At 46.6% G+C, this 11771-nt stretch overlaps 1 protein-coding gene across 1 annotated transcript; it reads right to left on the bottom strand.

Moving 5' to 3' along the window:
• Window positions 1-2064: 2064 nt before the first annotated feature.
• LOC109890507 (alpha-crystallin A chain) lies at window positions 2065-7856 on the bottom strand. Its single transcript, XM_020482434.2, has 3 exons — window positions 7456-7856; window positions 4719-4841; window positions 2065-3093 (listed from the first exon to the last, which is right to left on the bottom strand). The coding sequence occupies exons 1-3, from the start codon at window positions 7651-7653 to the stop codon at window positions 2881-2883; spliced, it is 534 nt and encodes a 177-aa protein (XP_020338023.1). The 5' UTR covers window positions 7654-7856; the 3' UTR covers window positions 2065-2880.
• Between the last annotated feature and the right edge of the window lie 3915 nt (window positions 7857-11771).

Below are 11771 nucleotides of genomic sequence, written 5' to 3'. Positions count from 1 at the left end.
AATTGACAATGCAAATAATTTGGGATTTTCAACACAATGTTTCTTCTAAAAAGAAGAAGTGATGCAGTCAGTCTCTCCTCAAATCTTAGCCAAGAGAGACTGGCATGCATTTATATATTATATTTACATCAACCCTCTGATTACAATGAAGAGTAAGACATGTCGCTCTGTTCTGGGCCAGATGCAGTTTAACTAGGTCTTTCCTTGCAGCACTTGATCATATGACTGGACAATAATCAAGATAAGATAAAACTAGAGCCTGCAGAACTTGCTTTGTGGAGTGTGGTGTCAAAAAAGCAGAGCCTCTCTTTATTACGGACAGACACCTCCCCATCTTTACAACCATTGAATCTATATTTTGACCATGACAGTTTACAATCTAAAGTAACGGCAAGTAATTTAATCTCCTCAACATGTTCAACAGCCCCACCATTCATTACCAGATTCAGCGGAGGTCTAGAATTTAGGGAATGATTTGTACCAAATACAATGCTCTTAGTTTTAGAGATGTGCAGGACCAGTTAATTACTGGCCACCCATTCCAAAATAGACTGCAACTCTTTGTTAAGGGTTTCAGTGACTTCATTAGCTGTGGTTGCTGATGCATATATGGTTGAGTCATCAGCATACATCGACACACATGCTTTGCTTAATGCCAGTGGCAGGTCATTGGTAAAAATAGAAAAGAGTAGAGGGCCTAGAGAGCTGCCCTGCGGTACACCACACTTTACATGTTTGACATTAGAGAAGCTTCCATTAAAGAAAATCCTTTGACTTCTATTAGATAGATAGCTCTGAATCCACAATACGGCAGAGGTTGAAAACAGATTATGGTCAATAATATCAAAGGCTGCACTGCCATCTAACATTACAGCTCCCACAATCTTCTTATTATCAATTTAAGACTGTTCATTTGTTTACAGAGAAATAGCATTGTATTTGGTCAAACACAATTCTTTCCAACCGTTTGCTAAGAGTTGGCAGACAGCTGATAGGTCTGCTGTTAGAACCAGTAAAACTGCTTCACCACTCTTGGGTAGCGGAATGACTTTGGTTTCCCTCCAGGCCTGAGGACAAAGACTTTCCTCTAGGCTCAGATTAAAGATATGACAGATAGGAGTGGTTTAGAGTCAGCTACCTTCCTCAGTAGATTCTTTATATCATTGATCTTGGCTTCATAATACAGTTTCTTCTTTTTATTGAGTTTATTCACATCATTTCTCAATTTGCAGTAAGTCAGCCAGTCAGATGTGCAGTAAGTCAGCCAGTCAGATGTGCAGTAAGTCAGCCAGTCAGATGTGCAGTAAGTCAGCCAGTCAGATGTGCAGCCAGACTTATTAGCCACTCCTTTTGCCCCCATCTCTTTCAACCATACAGTTTTTAAATTTCTCATCAATCCATGGAGCCTTAACAGTTCTAACAGTCAGTACATCATTTTATTTAGGAATGTAGTAAAGTAGAAGTTGTAAAATATAAATAGTGAAGTAGAGTACAGATACCCCCAAAAAACGACTTAAGTAGTACTTTACACCACTGGCACTACTGACCCTGGCTCTGCTATTTCTTTTCCTCTCACTCACTTATCTTTATCTCTGTCTCTCTTTCTCACTGTCTTCGTTTTTCTGTCCCAGTCTCTCTCTGTCCCAGTCTCTTTCTCACATTCTCTCTCTGTCTCATTCTCTGTCCCAGTCTCTCTCTGTCTCATTCTCTCTGTCCCAGTCTCTCTCTTTCCCAGTCTCTCCCTCACATTGTCTCTCTGTCTCATTCTCTCTCTCTCTCTCTGTCTCAGTCTCTCTCTGTCTCATTCTCTCTGTCTCAGTCTCTCTGTCTCACTCTCTCTCTGTCTTACTCTTTTGCTCTCGTGCCACTTATTTCATACTTATTTAGTTGACTGATTAAGAAGAGGATAAGATTAATCACAGCTCTTAGAGAGTAAACACTCTCACCTCTATTACAATAAATATGTGGTCTAGTTTTGCTCAGTAGCTTTGCGGTTGACCTGCGCAACGGATACGTTCACATCCAATGAATACTTGATGAAACAGAGAAGGTACAGACAAGGGGTTGCTTCTTGGTTAATATTACAGTTTTATTGTTTCTACTTCTCAGGTAGTGAGCAGATATCAGCTGAACAGGGCTAACGCTACAGGACAGGAAATACTCAAAGGACAAGAGAGAATGGTTTGGAAAAAGTCACGACACAGGAATGGAAAAAAGCCAGGTGGTGGTATAAGCCCAATGATGGAAGCCCTTTTCAGTACTACAGCAGTCCTATAGGACCAGACAATGGTACGTACTTAACCCTAACTCCCCCCTATCCTCCCTCCCTCCCTCTCTTTCTCTTAGAAAGAGTTGCTCAGTAAAGCCCTTCAGTACAGCCAGGAGAAAGACGGCAGCTTCCTCACTGGGTGAAATATTACCCACGGTACCCCTGGGGTGACCGATTTGTTGTTTGTTTACACAAGAAGTAGAAAGCCAGGGTTAAGTCATGTGACCCTCTCTTAAATCCTTTTGTTTTGTTGTCCCCCCCAAGCCCCAACCATCCCTCTCTTTATCCATCCTCATGGGTCATGAGTCATAATCAGAGGCAGAATATTAACACTGCCATAATAGTCTAGCATAGTCTAAAAAATGAGAAAATATTAGACTAGAAATACACTGATATCTTCTAAGTGTGGAGTCAGGGAGAGAGGGATTGGGGTAGGGTGGTGAGGGGAGGGGCGAGGGGGTGGGGAGACTTTGGGGGTAAAGGAATGTGTTGTTCAGCCCCCCGCACCCTGCCCCAGCCACACGGCTGTTTTATTTGGAAGAGAAGCCCCCCCCTGCATGCCCCCTTCCGCCCTTCGACACCCCCGCATCCCCAGTGCCACCCACGTCTTCTTAAGAGGAGGGGGAGGCGTTAGTCTTGTCGTCGCGGGTGACGGGGATGCTGCGGTCGCCACGGCCGAGGTCGCCACCGCCACCGCTGACCTTTGGGCCACAAAGGGTCAGGAGGCCGTCGGTGGACAGTGTGCAGGAGATAGCCGATTGGTCCACGCTGGAGGGGAGGCGGTAGCGGCGGTGGAACTCACGTGAGATGTAACCGTGGTCGTCCTGGAGACAAGAGAGAGACAAATGAGGATGAGAGTAACGATGTAGGGTCCACGTTCAACACTTTAGATGGAAAATGCTGAATGTTTTTTATGGTGCTTTTAAAATCATTATCCCTTCACACTGGCAGATACAGGCCTAAACATATGAATTCAGCACTCTAAGAAAAAAACATGTGCGGCTGCTGGGAATGACGCAGAAAGGACGTAAGAGAAAGCAAAACGTTCCTTAGTTACAACGGCTCCCCCACTCAGCCTGTCCCTGGAGGCCACTAACATCCAGAATGAAAATAAATGACGAGAGAGAAGAGAGAGGGAGAGAGAGAGAGAGAAGAGAGAGGGAGAGAGAGAGAGAGAAGAGAGAGGGAGAGAGAGAGACAGAGAGAGAAGAGAGAGGGAGAGACAGAGAGAGAAGAGAGAGAAAAGAGAGAGAGAGAGAGAGAGAAGAAAGAGAGAAAAGAGAGAGATAAGTAGCATATTGTAATCTAATTTAATGACTGTTAACTCTTACAAAGGAAAACTCAGAACATTGTGGGTCACGTTCACCTCTATGACTAAAACATACATCACATTGGTTCTGTGTCACCGTGTGGCCCCAGAAAATGAAATGACCCCAAACAATGTGTCCCATTGTTTATGTAGGAATCCCTATCATTGGAGATGTTTTTCCCAGAAAAGTGTGTCCGTGTGTATAGGTTCATCTGAGGACACGTAACTGCTTGGTTGTTGGACTTCATCCTGGCTGAACATGGGCCTAGAAAAGGGTTGAATTGAATTCGTATGAGGGGTAATGCGCGTAAGCCGACCAATTCCCAGAGTAAACAAAACAAGGCTGTGGGTGGGTGGGTGGGTGGGTGGGTGGGTGGGTGGGTGGGTGGGTGGGTGGGTGGGTGGGTGGGTGGGTGGGTGTGTGTGTGTGGGTGGGTGTGTGGGTGGGTGGGTGGGTGTGCTCGGCACACATTAATTAGGTTGAGAAATTCTCCTCTGACTCAAAATGTTGAATCTAATAACACATCTTGTTAGCATCTCTTTGAGGACGTGGCTGGTTAATGCTGGTTGTTGTAGCAGTGGCTCTGTCTAGGTAGTTGGAAGGAGCAACCTGCCTAAGGATGAATGCACTGACCTGGAAAGCACAGTGATGACAGTATCTGGTGCGCTTGTTGCTTCAACTACTGCCACAGGGTGTTTCCATGTGACAGGCGTGCAGGCACTCACACTATACATGTACAGTATAGACAGTATGTCACAGGAGGTTGGTAATTGGGGAGGATGGGTTTGTGGTAATGACAGGAGTGGAATCAGTGGAATGGTATCAAATACATCAAACACATGGTTTCCAGGTGTTGATTCCATTCTATTCGTTTCGTTCCAGCCATTATTATGATCCGTCCTCCCGTCAGCAGCCCCCACTGATATATATGTGCACATGTGAGAAACCAGGCGTTGGTGTTCCAAGCCATAGTAGAGGGATTGTGTTTGAACTCAGGAGTGGGTGTACTACCACAAGTCACAGTGGTAGTTATGAGCTAGCTCAGCCTGTCCGTCCAGAGAGATTAGGGTGTGTGCTGCTTAGATGGGATGGAATCTTAACCCATCCAACCAGGGGTCACCGATGGTGGGAGGTCTCACCTGTCTCTCTCCATGCTTTCCCTGGATCTCCACATAGTCATCAGTCACTTTTACGTTGAGTTCATCAGGAGAGAAGTGCTTCACATCCATGAAGACTGAGAACTTGTCCCTGTCGGACCTGACCTGGAGAGATAGAGGGAAAGGGGTCAAAGGTCACGGGTGGCGGGAACCTGGTAACCACAGTGATGCTCATGTATTTTCCCCATATCAGTTCAGTTCTATATGTTGTCATGGAGTCATATCTCAGAGAGGTATGAAGAAGAGGATCCATTTATTCGGTGTCCTGTGTGAATCTAAGTGTGCGTTCTCTAATTCTCTCCTTCTCTCTTTCTTTCTCTCTCTCGGAGGACCTGAGCCCTAGGACCATGCCCCAGGACTACCTGACATGATGACTCCTTGCTGTCCCCAGTCCACCTGGCCATGCTGCTGCTCCAGTTTCAACTTCCACCTGACTGTGCTGCTGCTCTAGTTTCAACTGCTCTGCCTTATTATTATTCGACCATGCTGGTCATTTATGAACATTTGAACATCTTGGCCATGTTCTGTTATAATCTCCACCCGGCACAGCCAGAAGAGGACTGGCCACCCCACATAGCCTGGTTCCTCTCTAGGTTTCTTCCTAGGTATTGGCCTTTCTAGGGAGTTTTTCCTAGCCACCGTGCTTCTACACCTGCATTGCTTGCTGTTTGGGGTTTTAGGCTGGGTTTCTGTACAGCACTTTGAGATATCAGCTGATGTACGAAGGGCTATATAAATAAATTTGATTTGATTTGATTTGATTTCTGAAGTGAGTATAGATGCTGCAAAACAAAATGTGTGTCACTAGTCACCAAAACACTAGATGTTGTTTGGACATCGAAATTCTGATATCCTGGCATATAACCCAAGTTGAAATGCAGTTTGAGCTAGTAATGGAATGAGTCAGTATATTATGGGCAGGACAGAGCATGGTTTAGACTTGGTTTAGACTAGATAACACTGCAGCAGTCTCTGAGCTCTTCCCTGCTGAGAATCCCTCAACATTAGTGCATTCCATTGGCCGCTCATTTTCAACATACTTGCAATAGTCTTGCAAACTGCAACATGCACTTCTTATCGTTGTTTACAGCTCCAGTAGTATTGGTATGTGACATCTCTGTTCTCTGTACTCTCTTATGACAATCAGCAACATCTACTACAGCTGTATAGGATAGCAGGATGTCGTAGCCATTCAATAACATATCTGGCTAGTGCTACTGCTGTCGTAGCCATTCAATAACAGATATGGCTAGCGCTACTGCTGTCATAGCCATTCAATAACAGATCTGGCTAGCGCTACTGCTGTCATAGCCATTCAATAACAGATCTGGCTAGCGCTACTGCTGTCATAGCCATTCAATAACAGATATGGCTAGCGCTACTGCTGTCATAGCCATTCAATAACAGATATGGCTAGCGCTACTACTGTCATAGCCATTCAATAACAGATATGGCTAGCGCTACTACTGTCATAGCCATTCAATAACAGATATGGCTAGCGCTACTGCTGTCATAGCCATTCAATAACAGATCTGGCTAGCGCTACTACTGTCATAGCCATTCAATAACAGATCTGGCTAGTGCTACTACTGTCATAGCCATTCAATAACAGATATGGCTAGCGCTACTGCTGTCGTAGCCATTCAATAACAGATCTGGCTAGTGCTACTGCTGTCATAGCCATTCAATAACAGATCTGGCTAGCGCTACTACTGTCATAGCCATTCAATAACAGATCTGGCTAGCGCTACTACTGTCATAGCCATTCAATAACAGATCTGGCTAGTGCTACTACTGTCATAGCCATTCAATAACAGATATGGCTAGCGCTACTGCTGTCGTAGCCATTCAATAACAGATCTGGCTAGTGCTACTGCTGTCATAGCCATTCAATAACAGATATGGCTAGCGCTACTGCTGTCATAGCCATTCAATAACAGATCTGGCTAGCGCTACTGCTATCATAGCCATTCAATAACAGATATGGCTAGCGCTACTGCTATCATAGCCATTCAATAACAGATATGGCTAGCGCTACTGCTGTCATAGCCATTCAATAACAGATCTGGCTAGCGCTACTGCTGTCATAGCCATTCAATAACAGATCTGGCTAGCGCTACTGCTGTCATAGCCATTCAATAACAGATCTGGCTAGCGCTACATTAGGGCCAATTACAGTACGAGTCAAATCTGTCCAATCTCAGTCCATTTTGCGAATCGTCTTTTTTATAGGAAAACAGCATACTGTTCAACCAATGACACTGTAGAGGATGTAACCAATGCATCATGGCCCTAATAACTCGGTTTCAATTGATTAATTTTACCCTTATTTTACCAGGTCTGTTGACTGAGACCACATTCTCATTTACAGCAACGACCTGGGGATGATTTGATTCCCCCAAGGACACACAAGCTCTCTCTGTTAGCTAGGACAACATCTTCTGTCTATGAAGTATTACATCTTTCCCCATCAAACACTGACAACCAAGTCTGCTTTCTATCCATAAAGATAGACAACAAGAAACATGCAAACCATACATTTGGGTAGTTTGAACTAAACTAAAGGGACTACAGATTTAGAATGATGGTGAATGAATAGGTCTTAGTGGATCCTATTCTTCCCCAGAGGACGGAGCAGCTTAGCCTGGTAAACCAGACGGAACACTTCCAATGCTGAGCACAGTGATCAATCAGTCAGGTTGAACAGGTTAGTTGTTACCTCAGACATGCCAGAGTTGGTGGAGTCCAGGAAGTTGCGGAACAGCGACTGTCTGTAGTAGGGGCTGATGGTGGAGGCAGCGTAGGGGAACAGGTCATAGTCGAACATGCCCTCCCCGAAAAACTGGTCAAAGAGACGAGCGGGATACATGGAGCCCATGGCACGTCTGAACCAGGGGTGCTGGATGGCAATATCCATACTAGCGTAGGTTAGGTTTTAGCTCGACGGGCCCAAACTCAATACAGACGGTTTCCTGCTGCTCTGCTTTAGCTCGGCTCGCTAGTGCCTGTGTTCTGTTAGGAGTAGAGAGAGAGAGGCGTGAGGGTGGACTAGAGGTAGTAGTAGCAGTAGTAGTAGAGAGGAGTAGGGGTCCCAAGTGGTGCGTGTCCTCTTCTCTGCAGCCGCCCCCTCTTTATATACCTGTGGGGCAGAAAAGAGGGGCTTTAGTGCGGATCTCTGTGGAATGGCATTATCTCATGGTGGGACGGGCTCAGTCAGCAGAATCGGTGGGTGGAGTGCCCGCTGGCCCGTCCAGCTACAGCCTGGCCCTCGTAACGTGGCGGGACCTGTGCCAGCGCCAACCGGACGACAAGGTTCTGACAAAACAAGCCGAGGCTTGGCCTGTGGAGAGGGTGAGGAAAAGGGGGAGATTGAGAGAGAATCAGGAGGTCAGGGGTGAAAAGAAATGGGTTGGTGGCACCTTAATATGGGAGGACTGGCTCATAGTAATCGCTGGAAAGAATAAATAGAATGGTATTGAACAAATCAAAAACATGGTTTATCAGGAGCCGTCCTCCCCTCAGCAGCCTCCTGTGGTTGGTGGGGTTTCTGACACTGGATACGGGGGATGGGAATTAAACCTGTCTGAGTGTGGAGCACCGACATGCTCATTCTCTCTCTCTGTCTTTCACACACACACACACACACACATACACACACATATACACACACACACGCATACACGCACGCACACGCACACACACATACACACACATACGCACGCACGCACACACACAAATACACACATGCACGCACACACACGCACACACACACACACGCACGCACACACGCACACACACACACACACACATACACACGCACACACACACATACACACACATACACTATTGTTCTGGTACTTTGTTGGGATGAAGAGCAGACTTCAGTCACAATACAGTCTGGGGGTGGCTGTGTGAGGGCGTGGAGAGGTCAACATCACAACAACAGTGGTCAAACATTGTGAGGATGGGTATTTGTCCCATTGACCAGTATGGAATGTAAAGTAGAGGGTAAACAGCAGAGGAAACAGCAGAGGAAACAGCAGGGGAAACAGCAGGGAAACAGCAGAGGAAACAGCAGGGAAAACAGCAGGGAAACAGCAGAGGAAACAGCAGGGGAAACAGCAGAGAAACAGCAGGGGAAACAGCAGAGAAACAGCAGAGGAAACAGCAGAGGAAACAGCAGAGGAAACAGCAGAGGAAACAGCAGGGGAAACAGCAGAGAAACAGCAGAGGAAACAGCAGAGGAAACAGCAGAGGAAACAGCAGGGGAAACAGCAGGGGAAACAGCAGAGGAAACAGCAGAGGAAACAGCAGGGGAAACAGCAGAGAAACAGCAGAGGAAACAGCAGAGGAACAGCAGGGAAACAGCAGGGGAAACAGCAGGGAAACAGCAGAGGAAACAGCAGAGGAACAGCAGAGGAAACAGCAGAGGAAACAGCAGAGGAAACAGCAGAGGAAACAGCAGCGGAAACAGCAGAGGAAACAGCAGAGGAACAGCAGAGGAACAGCAGAGGAAACAGCAGAGGAAACAGCAGAGGAAACAGCAGAGGAAACAGCAGAGGAACAGCAGAGGAAACAGCAGAGGAAACAGCAGAGGAAACAGCAGAGGAAACAGCAGAGGAAACAGCAGTGGAAACAGCAGAGGAAACAGCAGAGGAAACAGCAGAGGAAACAGCAGTATCTGAAGTTTGCTAGAGAGCATTTGGATGACCCAGAAGAAGATTGGGAGAATGTCATATGGTCAGATGAAACCAAAATATAACTTTTTGGTAAAAACTCAACTCGTCGTGTTTGGAGGACAAAGAATGCTGAGTTGCATCCAAAGAACACCATACCTACTGTGAAGCATGGGGGTGGAAACATCATGCTTTGGGGCTTTTTTTCTGCAAAGGACCAGGACGACTGATCCGTGTAAAGGAAAGAATGAATGGGGCCATATATCGTGAGATTTTGCTTCCATCAGCAAGGGCATTGAAGATGAAACGTGGCTGGGTCTTTCAGCATGACAATGATCTCAAACACACCGCCCGGGCAACGAAGGAGTGGCTTCGTAAGAAGCATTTCAAGGTCCTGGAGTGGCCTAGCCAGTCTCCAGATCTCAACCCCATAGAAAATCTTTGGAGGGAGTTGAAAGTCCGTGTTGCCCAGCAACAGCCCCAAAACATCACTGCTCTAGAGGAGATCTGCATGGAGGAATGGGCCAAAATACCAGCAACAGTGTGTGAAAACCTTGTGAAGACTTACAGAAACGTTTGACCTCTGTCATTGCCAACAAAGGGTATATAACAAAGTATTGAGATAAACTTTTGTTATTGACCAAATACTTATTTTCCACCATAATTTGCAAATAAATTCATAAAAAATCCTACAATGTGATTTTCTGGATTTTTTTCTCTCATTTTGTCTGTCATAGTTGAAGTGTACCTATGATGAAAATTACAGGCCTCTCTCATCTTTTTAAGTGGGAGAACTTGCACAATTGGTGGCTGACTAAATACTTTTTTGCCCCACTGTATGTGTGTGTGTGTGTGTCTGTATCATTGTGTTTGTGTGAAGTAGCGTGCAAAATTGTTTCTAAAGCAACAGTGTGTGTGTGTGTGTCTGAACCAGTGTGTGTGTGTCTGAACCTGTGTGTGTGTGTGTGTGTGTCTGAACAATTGTGTGTGTGTGTGTCTGTCTGAACCAGTGTGTGTGTATTAAAGCCTAAGAACTCAGAGAGAGGAGCTATGCACCCAAACAGACCCCTCCACGCCCACTGCACCCACCCCCAGTTCCCATGGCTCTGATCCCTCTGCCGGTGACTTCCCTCCGGGCCTCGCCCCCTGCTGTATTAACCTAATCCCCCTGGGCTTTCACCCGGTCCAGCACAGAGGCTTACACAAAGCACCTGCCAGGCCCTTTCTCCAGCCCACAGACGCACCCGCCAAGACCAACCGGCCTCGGCCAGGGCCGAGCGCCTAGGGGACGTTGTGGGTCTGGATGGAGGCCAGAGGGGGATGGGGGAGAGGATAGGGGTGCCGGACGTAGCGGGGGTTGGGCCTTGTTACAGCCCTGTCAGCAGGTTTAGGGGCAGAGAGGGTTTTATCAATGAGCCAGACAATAGAAGCCCTGGTCTGTGTATATCCTACAGTACGCTAGACAGGTCAGGCTATTCATCGTCAGCTCTGGTTGGAACAGTGGTGTGTAACCTAACCTGGGGCTAACCTGAGGCTAACCTGGGGCTAACCTGAGGCTAACCTGGGGCTAACCTGAGGCTAACCTGGGGCTAACCTGAGGCTAACCTGAGGCTAACCTGGGGCTAACCTGAGGGTAACCTGGGGCTAACCTGAGGCTAACCTGAGGCTAACCTGAGGGTGTGGGGATATTTATTTGTGTACTGGAATGTTGAGGGAGCTAGCACAGAAGCATTTCACTGCACCTTTTATACATACCGACTGTGTACGTTACCATTACAGTCTGATTTGTATTCCTTCCTTTAGGTGATCACAAAATGATAGCGAAATAGGACAGGAAGGAAATGTGGTAGACAAGGTTTGAATCCAGGTCTCCTGTGCACAACAAGACTGTTTTAGCACACTGAGCTAAATTGGGGGGTTTTGGACCTCTGGAAAGGTTACTCACCACATAAGTGTGATTCACTGAACCACTGCTACTGAAGGATGGAAGGAAGGAAGGAAAGATGGAAGGAGAGAAGAAGGAAGGATGGAAGGCTGGATAGATAGAATGAAGGAAGCCGTTAGAGGCCTTGCTTAGGGTCTGTGTGCTTGCTCTAGCTCAGGGGTAAGCAACCCTGTTCCTGGAGGGCTGCAGGCACTGCAGGATAGTGTTCCAGCTTGACACCACACCTGGCCAACTGAGCTAATTGGTCAGTTCAGTGATGGCCTAACTTCAACACACCTGGCCAACTGAGCTAATTGATCAGTTCAGTGATGGCCTAACTTCACGACACCTGGCCAACTGAGCTAATTGGTCAGTTCAGTGATAGCCTAACTTCACCACACCTGGCCAACTGAGCTAATTGATCAGTTCAGTGAT

Source organism: Oncorhynchus kisutch, unplaced genomic scaffold (assembly GCF_002021735.2).
Source record: "Oncorhynchus kisutch isolate 150728-3 unplaced genomic scaffold, Okis_V2 Okis05a-Okis16b_hom, whole genome shotgun sequence".
NCBI classification, from domain to species: Eukaryota; Metazoa; Chordata; class Actinopteri; order Salmoniformes; family Salmonidae; genus Oncorhynchus; species Oncorhynchus kisutch.
Note: the sequence above shows the minus strand (reverse complement) of the source record. Positions and strands in the feature narration are given on the sequence as shown.

What these genes read in the sequence shown, in the direction of transcription:
- LOC109890507 (XM_020482434.2), bottom strand. Translation starts at nt 7,653, where the DNA reads ATGGATATTGCCATCCAGCACCCCTGGTTCAGACGTGCCATGGGCTCC. An exon ending in CCAACTCTGGCATGTCTGAG is followed by an intron (nt 4,842 to 7,455) that starts GTAACAACTAAC and finishes CTATCTCTCCAG; the next exon opens with GTCAGGTCCGACAGGGACAA. An exon ending in GAAAGCATGGAGAGAGACAG is followed by an intron (nt 3,094 to 4,718) that starts GTGAGACCTCCC and finishes TCTTGTCTCCAG; the next exon opens with GACGACCACGGTTACATCTC.